General features: G+C 32.9%; 3 protein-coding genes across 4 annotated transcripts; 1 reads left to right on the forward strand and 2 right to left on the reverse strand.

Moving 5' to 3' along the window:
- Window positions 1-1,620: 1,620 nt before the first annotated feature.
- LOC120773619 (protein GPR107) lies at window positions 1,621-8,666 on the reverse strand. 2 transcript variants are annotated; one of them, XM_040102621.1, is made up of 11 exons: window positions 8,370-8,666; window positions 4,639-4,787; window positions 4,396-4,571; window positions 4,221-4,331; window positions 4,012-4,157; window positions 3,420-3,945; window positions 3,261-3,359; window positions 3,067-3,200; window positions 2,843-2,992; window positions 2,604-2,721; window positions 1,958-2,536 (listed from the first exon to the last, which is right to left on the reverse strand). In XM_040102621.1, the coding sequence occupies exons 3-11, from the start codon at window positions 4,483-4,485 to the stop codon at window positions 1,958-1,960; spliced, it is 1,953 nt and encodes a 650-aa protein (XP_039958555.1). In that variant the 5' UTR covers window positions 4,486-4,571; window positions 4,639-4,787; window positions 8,370-8,666. The 2 variants fall into 2 exon arrangements, with proteins under 2 accessions (XP_039958556.1, XP_039958555.1); XM_040102622.1 differs by lacking the exons at window positions 4,639-4,787; window positions 8,370-8,666 and having other exon boundaries at window positions 1,621-2,536; window positions 4,396-4,485.
- On the forward strand, window positions 5,230-6,406 carry LOC120773621 (40S ribosomal protein S15Aa). The gene is made up of 2 exons (XM_040102624.1): window positions 5,230-5,316; window positions 5,851-6,406. The coding sequence occupies exon 2, from the start codon at window positions 5,853-5,855 to the stop codon at window positions 6,243-6,245; it is 393 nt and encodes a 130-aa protein (XP_039958558.1). The 5' UTR covers window positions 5,230-5,316; window positions 5,851-5,852; the 3' UTR covers window positions 6,246-6,406.
- Window positions 8,667-10,064: 1,398 nt separating the features above from the next.
- On the reverse strand, window positions 10,065-11,871 carry LOC120773620 (peroxiredoxin 1). Its single transcript, XM_040102623.1, has 2 exons — window positions 11,702-11,871; window positions 10,065-11,088 (listed from the first exon to the last, which is right to left on the reverse strand). Exon 2 carries the CDS (start codon window positions 11,086-11,088, stop codon window positions 10,504-10,506), a length of 585 nt encoding a protein of 194 aa, XP_039958557.1. The 5' UTR covers window positions 11,702-11,871; the 3' UTR covers window positions 10,065-10,503.
- Between the last annotated feature and the right edge of the window lie 447 nt (window positions 11,872-12,318).

A 12,318-nucleotide genomic window follows, 5' to 3' on the forward strand; every position in this document is an offset into this window, starting at 1 on the left:
GGTTAAAAACACAAATAAAGAAGAAAAAAAAAATAACGAAAAACAAATCATGAAAAAAACCTAAATAAAAATAAAATGAAATAAATAAATTTTTATTTATTTTAAATTCTTTTTACACAAAAATAATTAAAAAAAATATTTAAAATAAATGAAGTACAAAAGTAGAAAAAAATAAATAAAAAATATTAATTAAAAATTAAAATTTAATTATAAAAAAATTAAAAGAAAATAAACATAAAATAAATAATTCCCAAAAATAAAAAAATTAAACAATAAAATAAATAAGATTAAAAATTTAAATAAAAATATGTAAAAAATACTAAATAAAAAAATTAATGAAAAATATGAAAAAATAAAAAAAACGAAATAAAAACAAAGATTTTATTTAAATTAAAAATTAAAATGGATAAAAAATATTAAATATGTAAATAACTTAAAAATTAAACATAAGAAAAAAAATTAAAACAAAAATTCCGAAAAACAAAATAAAAACAAATAATAAATAAATAAAAATAATAAAAAATAAATAAAATATAAATAAATATAATAAATACTATAAATAAAAATAAAAATTTTATAAAAATAAAAAAATTAAAATAAATAAAATTAAATTTTAAATATAAAAAAAAACAAAGAACAAGGAAAAATATAAATTATGTAAAATACTTACAAAAAAAAATAAAAAATTGAATAGAAAAAACTAAAACTATAAACATAAAAAAACAAAACAAAAAACTTCAAAAAACAAAAATAAATAAAAAATAAAAATAGGTAAAAAACACTATACAAAAAACTAAAATTAAATATAAAAAACTAAAAATACAGATAGAAAATTAAATAAAAAGTTCCAAAAAAACAAAAAAGTTTAAAGAATACAAAATGAATATTAATTACAAAAACAAAAAAATTATGAATAACCTAAAATAAAAACTAAAAATATTTAAAAATAGCAAAATGGAATAAAATTTAAAAAGACAAAATATTATACAAAAGACATATAAAATATAGCAAAACCAAATATAATGACAAATATGTAATATGATAATCATTATACAAGAAAATATATGTGTAAATAACTAGAAACACAAAAAAAATACAAACAAAAAAGAAATACATAGAAGGAAAAATTAGCAAAAAAAAAACAAAACACAATAATTATAAAAGAAAATAATTATCAAAAAAACAATAATTATCAGAAAAAAAATTATTATCAAAAAAAGAAATATTGTCAAAAAAAAAATTATTATAAAAAAAAACAATAATTATCCATAATAATAATAAAACAATAAAAAATTAACTAAAAATATCGAATAAACTAAAATTATCGAAACAAAATAAATTAACAAAAGTTATTAAAAAAACAAAAGTATGAAACAATATGGCTCAATTAAGTTTTTAAGTTCGCATAATGAATGAAGGTAAACTGCGAGCGAAAAGTGTAAAAAAAAAACTTTCACAATATAACTTGGCAGCACTGTTTGTCGTTTAGCGGGAATTATAAATATTTATGGTGCTCAATTGCCAAATTTGTTTAATTTTTTGTTTTTAGAAGAATATTCAAATACTTTAATTTCAATTGGCACTGCGGGAACTTCATGGAAACAAACTATGCAAAACTGATTCTGAAATATGTATATATCTAGTTTATTGCTCAATTGCATGCGCCGTAAATCAGTTATAAAAATTATCTAAAATAATATTTAGTATCATAATAATAAGGCAGTGTGTCGAACAAACTGCCAATGTTATATAAGTTGCCTATGCATATTTGCAAAAAAACCAGAAACAAAAAATAATTGAAAATTAGAATGTAAATCCCGAATGTAAGACATTCCATACTGGCAATGGCAACCTACATTTATGTACATCCAACGCATAGACTTCAATACAACAAAAAAATGCACAGCTACTTCCTCATTCCGCACACTACGGCTTGTCTTCAACTTGCTTTCGCCCTTTAATCGTACTCATGACTCGATTCACGTTTTGTTATTAAGTTCTCACGTTCTTCAGCTGTGCTTTTAAGTAGTGTGGAGCCAGCTGGCGGCAATACAGTGCGGTTAAGCGCCTTCGTGCGATGTAAGCCCTCTGTGAGGCCAGATTCAGTAAGTACTTCCACTTCGTCATCGTCCATATTGCGCACCGAGAAGTATGGATGCGATGAAGTCGGACGAAATTTATAAGCAGTCAAGACGAAGAACACATACGTTGCCATTTCGTGGAACATCTCATCCAGCCAAGCGTACTGGAATGCCACGGTCATCTTCAGCAGATATACAATGATGCGTGTGAAGTAAATGTAACAAACTATCATTATGTAGAATTGACGGAAAAGCTTGAGTTTGCGCAAATTTATGGCAGCTTTGCCGTCGGTGGCCGATGCCTCATGCAAATGGCGTATGGACCAGACAATCGGGAAGAGTATGGCACCGCAACAAAGCAGATCGACAAAGATGAAAATATTGCGCCAAGTGCGGAACTCAATGTCGCTCTCTTCGGACTCGTCAATTATGATCTCAGCAACGTTGGCAAGTACCTAGCGTGAGAAATATTATGCATTATTGCGAATTGCTATTTATTATTGTTATTAACAATTATTTTACCTGCAGCGGTATGACAATCATGAAGATTTTCTTATCCTTATCAGAGAGTATGGGCTTAATGAATGTCCAGCCGGTGCCCATAAGCACTATTGTAATGAATAATACGGAACCTTTCAACCTGTTAATTCAAAAATAAAATTTTTTTAACAATTTATGCACAAAAAAAAGTATATTTTCCAAAAAAAAAAAAATGTTTAATCAATATTTTAAAGTGTTCCATACTTTTTTTATATACTTACAAATGTGTTATATAATACAATATCGCCCAAGCTTCGACGTGTTCACCGCGTATTTCGATAAAATGATAATTAATGGCGTGGAACATGAGCGACAGAGACTTAAGGAACACCAGCAAAGCCATTATGTAGTGTAGTTTGTGTACATTGTGCCTAAAATATATATATAAATTAATACAAACTTGCCGAAAAGAAAGCAGTTTTCTAATATCTAAACGTGTACGCACTTGCTCTTCTTCAAAATGAAGATCCAGAAGAAGCCCGACAGGCAAAATAGTACGCTCATCATGGAATACAGAGCGGGGAGCGGCATTTCGCCAGCGGAAAGGAAATTATTTTCATTTTTCTCCTCAATGTCCACCTAAAAATAACGTATTTTTATACATTACTACTGCCGTATAAATTCTTTAGAGCAACTTACATCGAAAGAAACCTCCTTTAATCCCCTGTAATTGGGGCAAGAGTGGAAGTGCAGGTTGTAGAGACCCTCATCATGCAAGGCGGCCACAAGCATGGAGAACTGTGAGGTTTACTTATATGTAACGAAAAGATGTACTAACATACAACAACGTTAACTTACCGACATATTATAATAGACCTTTCCATCAATAACTCGTTTTGTCAGTGGCATTGTATAGTTTCTGCAAATCTCAAACTGCGCATTATCTTCGAAATTAATTTGAGTTGCCGTAATTGCAGGTGCGACTTTTTCCGGCTCGTGAGGGAATGGATTTTCCTCTGCAACAGATTGAACTTCTTTATTAGCATCAGCTATTATTGGCGCTTTGGCAGCAACAGCGAGTACCGCTGACGCGGCAACTTTTGTCGGTAGTGGTGCATTAACAGCTGGCAATGGAGATGATGGCTTTGAAATTATTTGTGGCACTTCAACCGAATCATCGTCATCGAGCATTTCACGTTCCTCCAATGGTATATCGTTTTCATCAGCCTGTGCTACGGCCGCGTCATCACTACGTCTACGGCGTTGTAGAAAGATTGTTGAATCGCTAAGCTTAGAGTAACGCTTTCCACGGTACATAGGCAGCTCATCATGGTTGCGTACAATGTGTTGATTCTTCCACTCCGGCGAACATTTTACTCTTACGCTGAAATAGGTTAAGATGTAATTGTTTATTGACAGCTGAAATTTTTTTTATTATAACGAGACCTACAGCTGATTTTTCAAGTCCAATAAGAATATTAAAATGGGACCACTGCGCTGCATTTCTGCGGGTTCCTCTAGTATGCACCTGTTTTGGTGCGAGTCCAAGTATGGATTTAATTGGTCTATTGTAGTTTTATCTAACGTTAGGCCAAACTAAATAAAATAATATAATTGTAATATAAGGTTAAGTTTTAACAAACGAAAATAAATTCTCACCAAATCTGTTTCATTCTCATCTTCTATATGTAATTTACTCAACTGCACATCTAAATGTCCACCAATATAGAAACCGAATGTGCTCAAAGCTATATATGGCCGTACATCATGCTGCAACGGAAACAAGACCGTTAACTTAGTTACCATATAACATTTTGCTGCATCGTTTACTTACGCGAACTTCAAGGTGATGTTTTCTGGCCGCCACCAATGCTATCAGCAGTGTTTGAAGAATTAGAAATTTGCATTTTGTCTGATAACCCATGTTTACTTTCGTTATTTATGGCTGAAACAAACGCCTGCGATAGCTGACGATGTCAGTTCGGTATCAAAACTATCTAAATTTTTTTCCTGTTGGCACATAAACAATCAAATAAATCTAATAAATATACCTGGATTGAATTGCACAACTATATACCTGTTATTTTAGTTATTCTTTATAAATTATTTAGCAATATACAATTTTCACAATATCACCAGCAAAATATCAGAAAATATGTACGTATAAAATTTACGATTCGTCAGGAGGAGGAACATCTGATTGTCAATATTAACATCAAATTAACGCTAGGTGGGGCAAAAAATGTACAGGTTGAGTCAGATGATTAAATTAATTTTCTGTTAAAATTTTTTTATTTAAAAAAAATAAATAAATAAATATTTTTTATAAATAAGCTGCATTTAAAATGCATATATTTAATATTAATTCTTATAGAAAATAACCATTATATTGATGAAATTTATATGTTTAATGTAAAATATTTACTTTTGAAACATAACCAAACATAACACAATACAAATTATAAATAAAAATATTGATAAAGGCTTCCTTTTTTTATAATAAAAATTTATTTGTTAATATAAATATTTTATAATATTTTAAGTAATTGCCAAATAAATTATTTTTATGAAATTCTTTAAACATTCGAAGTTCATTTATGTACGCTCTGTACTTGCAAGCGCGTCCGGCAACTTTCAATGGTTTTGACAGCTGTCAAAAAGCAATGCTGACAACTTGAGCAATATGGACTTCCTCTTTTTCGATACGTTCGCGTTCGGGTGAATTTGTCAAAAAATTCAACAAAATAAATCTTAGGTAATCTTAGTGAAAATTCACATAAAAGTCTTTGGAACTTTCAACAAGTGCTGTGGAAAAGTGTTTTATTGTAGAAAAGATGTTTATTTCGAGACAATTCCGTCACATATATATTATTTTCATACACAACTACAGAGTGAAATGAATTTGCTCTTGATTGGCCGAATATCTATGCCATTGATGTTTTGTGGCCAAAGCCATGCAGTATGTTTTTTTGCAACATCAGCTGAATCAAAAGTTCAATGGAACGGCTTGTGGAATTTATGGAGTTTATATCTCTTCACTACGTGGTTTTCTTAGAGCTACAACAAATATAAGTTCCGGCGTTTCTGTAGTAAACTGTCAAATTTGCCTATGAATGTTGGCGTGCACATTCGTTGCGTGGCTTAGAAAGAAAGTCTACTTTTTATAGCAAACTATAGCTGTTCCGGCAAAACTCAACTGTAAATAATCCACAGCACTTGAAAATTCCTCTGAAGCAATGATATTCTTAAGCGTGTATTAGTTCTAACGTATCCTTTGTTTATTTTTCAGCCATGGTGCGAATGAACGTATTGGCCGATGCCTTGAAATGCATTAACAACGCTGAGAAGCGTGGCAAGCGTCAGGTACTCCTGCGTCCCTGCTCCAAAGTTATTGTCAAATTCCTTACCGTCATGATGAAACATGGCTACATTGGTGAATTCGAAATTGTCGATGATCATCGTTCCGGCAAAATTGTAGTTAATCTGACTGGTCGCTTGAACAAATGCGGCGTCATCTCGCCCCGCTTCGATGTGCCCATTAACGATATTGAAAAGTGGACCAACAACTTGTTGCCTTCTCGTCAATTCGGCTATGTTGTGTTGACTACATCCGGCGGTATCATGGACCACGAAGAGGCCAGACGAAAACATTTGGGAGGTAAAATTCTTGGATTCTTCTTCTAAGCGGGACACAGGGTCGTTACACTATTAAAAGTGTATTTAAGCTATTGCAGCTGGCAAAAGCAAAGTGTTTATATTATTTTTTACAAAAATAGAATGATAATAGTCACTGAAAAACTGCAGTAATTGTGCGTGAAGGAGAATAAAGAATTGAAAAAAATTTATATATATGGGTTTCAATGATACCACTGCAAATGTGGTGCGGTATGATGATAGTGCAATTGCGTGTCATACCGGCTATTTTATGATAGTGCCGTGTCAAACATCCTTATACAAATAACAATGGTGTGTTGGGCGTATAAGGAACCAATACACATATTTGTGCATAATACAAAAATCAATAATGCTTGATTTAATAGTGTTCAAGTGACTTGATTAATAACTTCGAGTTGTATTAACATCCTTAAAATGTATTCCCCACTTACAATCTAATTTTTAGAATCAAAAATCAGTTGCTGCTTTAGAAAATGTTTGTGATGACAATTTGCTTTACTTAAAAGTCCGAAGATGTGCTGTGATGTTTGTATACCTATCGCTCGTCAGATTTGTTACATTGACGGGTTTACAATAAATTAAAAAAAAACGATCCGTCGTCTTGCACCAAAGCTATAATACCCTTCCCACGGCAGTCGAGTTTAAGTAACCGGAACGCCACCAGATTTTAAAGCGGCCATTCAGAAATATTTTTTGCCGCTACAACAATAAGAAACCTTCGTTCGTGCATGTACATTATTTGATTGTTCAGTTCGTGTAGCTGCTATATGCTATAGTGATCTGATATCGTTCCATCAGCTTCTTGTAGAGAAAAGGACGTGAGATCGCTATGTTGAAAACAGCTCGTCATGCTGATTATAGGATCTCCGACGATTTTTCTAAGTGTTACAAAATTCATGGCACAGAGGGTATAGTGTTCAGGGTATAAAATTGTAGATTTTCTTATATATTAAAAAGGTTTCCTTTATTTGTTTTCACTCTATAAAAAGTATTTTTGGAGTTGTGCTCTCTTTGGTCAATCACAAACTCATTAATAAATCGCCTAAAAGTATGCAATATTTAAAGTGGAAAAATGTTGTTTGGTTTGAAAACAAAATTTACTTTCTTAGAGCAAATGTTATTGAAAAAAAACGTAAATTAAATTTTTTCCCCAAGATATCAAAAAAAGAATATGTGTTTTAGAAAATGTGGTATTTACAGTACTGTTGTATTACTCATATCTTATCAACATTTTCATGAACGTTCTTGCATACTCGCATATGTATGTCTAGGTGTTTGTAAGTAGAAACCAAAGCTTTATATACTTTTGCAACCAATTTTTTATCTCAATAATGCTAGGAAACACATTTTGTTTGCAATAAAGACCGTTCTACATGTGCGCAAATATGTATGTACGTACTATGTGTGCTTATCAGCAAAACCAATACTAAATACCACCATTTGCACTCGATACTAGAAATGATTCGACACTGGCGTACACTTGTATATAGATTGATGGATACTTGAAGCATATAATACAATTTCCAGACACTTTTGATCGTTTGTGACTAACAACGCTCTGCCATAAATCATGTATGTATGTACGTTCGTATGTGTTAAGCGGAGTTATTAAATTTAGAAGTTTGTACCTGTGCATAATTAAGCCGGTAAAATTTCCATTTCCAATAACAGCCATCTTCCAACTATTTTGATAACAGTAAGCATGCTATATTAATTTTATATCAGCCCTGCCGACCTTATGTTAAAATGTTGTGTTGTGCAAAACAACAAATAGTAAATTAACGCTATTAAATTCTAATCTGAATATAATTTCACGTCATCAAAACATTATTGCAGCTCGAATGACCCCAAAGTGAATTAGTTATTTATTTTGCGATTGATGCCGCAAATACATAAACGTTAGTCGTCAACAATTACTTGACCATTATAATTATTGGATTTCAATTAGTTACGTTTTGACTTAACGGTTTTTTTACTATCTTGAATAGTTGCTCTTTTATCTCCCTTAACTATAAGCTGATCGATATTGATAACATCGTACGTGGGCTATTAAGCATATCTGCTAAAAATAGTTTTTTTTTTTTTTTTTTTTAATTTGTACCTACATTTGTATGTGCACAAATAAGTATGTACTTATATAATGAAAGCCAAAGTTATCATGTTGTCTTGTTATTATTTCTTAAAGCCACTACTTGAAACGCTAGAGTGATAATTAGGATGAGTCTGTATTTGTTATTTGCCACACAAAGGTCTATAATAATAGAATGCGTGCCATGCTTATTTCATCAACAAATAGTAAATTTTCAAGAAATGACTTATCTCAATAAGCTGAATCATGGCATTGCAAGTGTGGTTGGTTTTATTGCATCAGCGCTCAGCAATGGAGCCACAGCGACGGAACTTAAATTCACGAGTAGACAAGCTATGTGCACGTTTGTGCGTGCAAGTAGGTATGGACACAAGAACAAACTAATTGAAAATCGAAGCAAATACCGTACCGTACGGTACATACATACATGCATATATGTATGTATGTATACCGGCTATGCTAAAAATGTAATTGAAGAACCGATATGATAATCTTCACCAGATGCAGTCGTGCTGATCAAATGCCGCAGATAACCAACAAAATTCAGTTCCATTCCCACGATAGTCGAGTCTTAGTAACCTGACAAAATTAAGTTTATTCTAATAAAAATTATTTAATTTCGATTCTTGTTGGGACGGCGTGTTGTAAAAATTAAAGAAAGGGCATAATATTGAAAGAAAGAATACAGGAAAACTGCGAACATTTTGCGAAAATGCACACACATACATAAATACAAACTATAAAAATGCTTTGTGAAATACATATGTACATATCTACACATCTATAACTTACAATTGCACCTGCCTCTTCATACGTACATACATTTCTGGTTGCGTGCTTTGAATTTTAATGAATTTGCCCAACTCTAGTCTAGCGAATGTACATAGCCACTTAAAGAGCAAGCTGACCAGCGGCGTGTGTGCTACAAGTTTTCTGCACTTCACATTGAAAACGAAATTATGTTCAACCGAACAGGAAATTCTTATATGGAGTTGCATGGTCGCATTGATGCCGGAGATAAGTTGTATGTACATGTAAGCATAAACAAGTGCGTTTTGCGACTACTGCATTAGGTGGTCTGGTATGTGATACCGGCTGATGGGAGAAAAAACCGTCCAACACGTTTGAATAGAGGGCAGTAAACCAGCAAGCGACAGATATTATGAAATCGTTATCAACACACGTTGTTCCTGAAGTTTATCACTCTCAACACGATGTTGACCGGTTTAGAAGCACTTCCCACATACATACATGCTTTAATATGCATACAAATATGGCACCACACCCGCGGCTGCTCCAATAGAATTCAATCCAAGTTAGAATAGCTGTAGTAATCTTATCATGGCGCTCATTTAGATAATAAATAATCACAATATTATTGAGCACTCAACGGTACTTCTCTACGGAGTGTTTATTTCACTTGTACCATCTTTATTTATCAAATATCAAGTGTAATCCGCCGTATTTGCATTTGCTATATTTATACATATGTACATCATACTTTGTTTCGCTGTTGCCAAAAAAATTTAAATGACGAAATCTAATCTTATCACAAGAATCACCAAACACGCTTTCCGTTCAATATTTGTCGATTTGGAGAATTCCCCATTGTTAATGGTGGCTAGACATGTTACATTATAGGTACAAAGGTTTGCTGAAATAAACTTAATAAATTGTGTAACCTTCATTTACCTTCCCCCATTACTTAATGACCGGCAAAAAATATGCATTAGCGAAAATATTTTTTAAATTGTTTATTGCTGCGGAATTGTATTTGTGTTGCAATAGCAGGGAGCTAATAGTGATTGATTTTTTATTCCATTTTTATTTCTGTAATAAACACTCTCCAGCTACATACATTAATTGAATTTCAAATGAACATTAATTCAGCATTAGTTTTCCGAATACAAAACGAAAACAACTTGTTGGATATACATACGTACACATAGATATAAAGAACTACGAGCTAATGCATAAAATGGGCCTCATTATAGCGCACTTTGAGTGCTATTGTTTTTTGTGTAATGCTGATCTTTTGTAATTTGCAGTAATGATTATTTAAGTTATTTTTTAATTGTTCTTGTAACGAACAACTTCCAGCGTCGTTACGGATACAACATCTGATTTTATTCTTTTGCGCAATTCACTTCACAGCTGCCTTAATAACTTATGATATGCTTAAGAAGCAAGGGCGAAGTATTCCTTTGACTTCTTGGGGTCAGCAATCATTGTCTTCTCACCGGGCTTCCAGTTGGCTGGGCATACTTCACCGTGCTCGTCGGTGAATTGGAATGCCTGAACTAAACGCAAAGTCTCGTCGACACTGCGTCCAACTGGCAAATCATTGATGGTTACTTGACGCAAATTCTGGCTTCTGTCGATAACGAAAAGTCCACGGAAAGGAATGCCGGTTTCTTCATCCAACACACCGTAATCACGTGCAATCTTCATGGATTTGTCGGCCAACAATGGGATAGACAAATCACCGAGACCGCCCTGCTTGCGTGGTGTGTTAATCCAAGCTAAATGCGTAAAGTGACTGTCTGTTGAGCAGGCAACAACCTCACAGCCAATATTGCGGAATTCGGACACACGATCCGAGAACGCAATAATTTCGGTTGGGCAAACAAAAGTGAAGTCCAATGGGTAGAAGAACAACACTAGGTACTTGCCTTTATAGTCAGTCAGATCGATATCTTTGAAGGTGCCATTAACGACGGCGGTTCCTTTGAAATGGGGAGCGGACTTCTGAATTTTCGGCATCTGCAAAATAGAAATAACAACAACATATACAGTTAAAAACACCGTAGCAAGCAATTACTTTCAAGTGCAGTATATAACTACTATAACCTTTTTGGGGCAAGCCCAGTTCAATTTCACCTTTTCAACACGGTTAACGTACTGAATCTGAGCATACAAACGGGTTTTTATATACAATTTGCGTTTACCACAATAACCAGTGAATCAGCAATTTAGGTACGAGTAGGTACCCACAGACGGAAAAGTACGAGAACTGCAAAAATCTAGCAACAAAACCAATTAGAAACAGCAGACTTTGCGAAGCGATAGTTTGTCGTTTCAAGACCAATGAGGCGGGTAAGCGGTGCGGAGGTCTGAAATGAACCCGGCTGCTGACGAGTTATTAAAACGTTCTACAATGTATATACATATGTATGTACACATTATCAGTTCACTAATCTTTCTAGAATCTTTTAAATTCATGTGCAAGAGAAATATCAAATATTTCTTTGCTACCGTATTATTTATATAATTGGTCCCTTTTATTTACCCGTCATTACAGACATTCCCAAATACCTTATTGACTTGTTTTAGATGAAATTGAATTCCCCCCCATTATTTCAACATTTTTACTTACATCTTAAATTGTTTTCCGCAAAATTCGCAAGGTTAATTCACACGATGATTTGTTTTACCGGCAGCGGGAGAATTTACTCGAAAACGCAAAAACGCACTTATGTGAGACAGCAGGCGAGCAAAAAAAATTGTACACCAAACCGAATAACACGAACTTACTTCCAAACTATTCGAATAATTGCAAAAGAATGATTATTTTAAATACTTTCACGACTTTCAGCAAACAGCTGCCTGTTTCGCAGCTTTGACAGCAGTTGGCAAAAGCGCGCGCAATGAAAAGCTTTGGTAATAGTGGAGGGCACACGTTACGATTTTTGTATTGTCAATAGTCAATACTAAAGTTGCTAATTTTTTTTTGAACAAATATAATATTTTAACATGCGTTTGAAATATCTTCAGTAGTAAAGAAATGTTTATTTTTCAGTTTGAAAGTGATTGAAACATTTGCATAAATTTTGATGATAATTGTGGAGATTACTCAATATTCTAAAAATTGTGTTAAAAATAACTTAAAGAAAATATTCGACTTCTGGCGTGTTTCAAGCATTCATTTTAAAAAGACTTACGAGCTTTTATTATTCTGAGAAAATTTTTGAAATAAAACTATCAGCTCATACC

Source organism: Bactrocera tryoni, chromosome 4 (genome assembly GCF_016617805.1).
Source record: "Bactrocera tryoni isolate S06 chromosome 4, CSIRO_BtryS06_freeze2, whole genome shotgun sequence".
Classification (NCBI taxonomy): domain Eukaryota; kingdom Metazoa; phylum Arthropoda; class Insecta; order Diptera; family Tephritidae; genus Bactrocera; species Bactrocera tryoni.

Coding starts and splice junctions, on each gene's coding strand:
- LOC120773619 (XM_040102622.1), bottom strand. CDS start 4,485: ATGGGTTATCAGACAAAATGCAAATTTCTAATTCTTCAAACACTGCTG. Junction 3,201..3,260: donor TAAAGGAGGTTTCTTTCGAT/GTAAGTTGCTCT, acceptor CGTTATTTTTAG/GTGGACATTGAGGAGAAAAA. Junction 2,722..2,842: donor TTGTATTATATAACACATTT/GTAAGTATATAA, acceptor TTGAATTAACAG/GTTGAAAGGTTCCGTATTAT.
- LOC120773621 (XM_040102624.1), top strand. CDS start 5,853: ATGGTGCGAATGAACGTATTGGCCGATGCCTTGAAATGCATTAACAAC.
- LOC120773620 (XM_040102623.1), bottom strand. CDS start 11,088: ATGCCGAAAATTCAGAAGTCCGCTCCCCATTTCAAAGGAACCGCCGTC.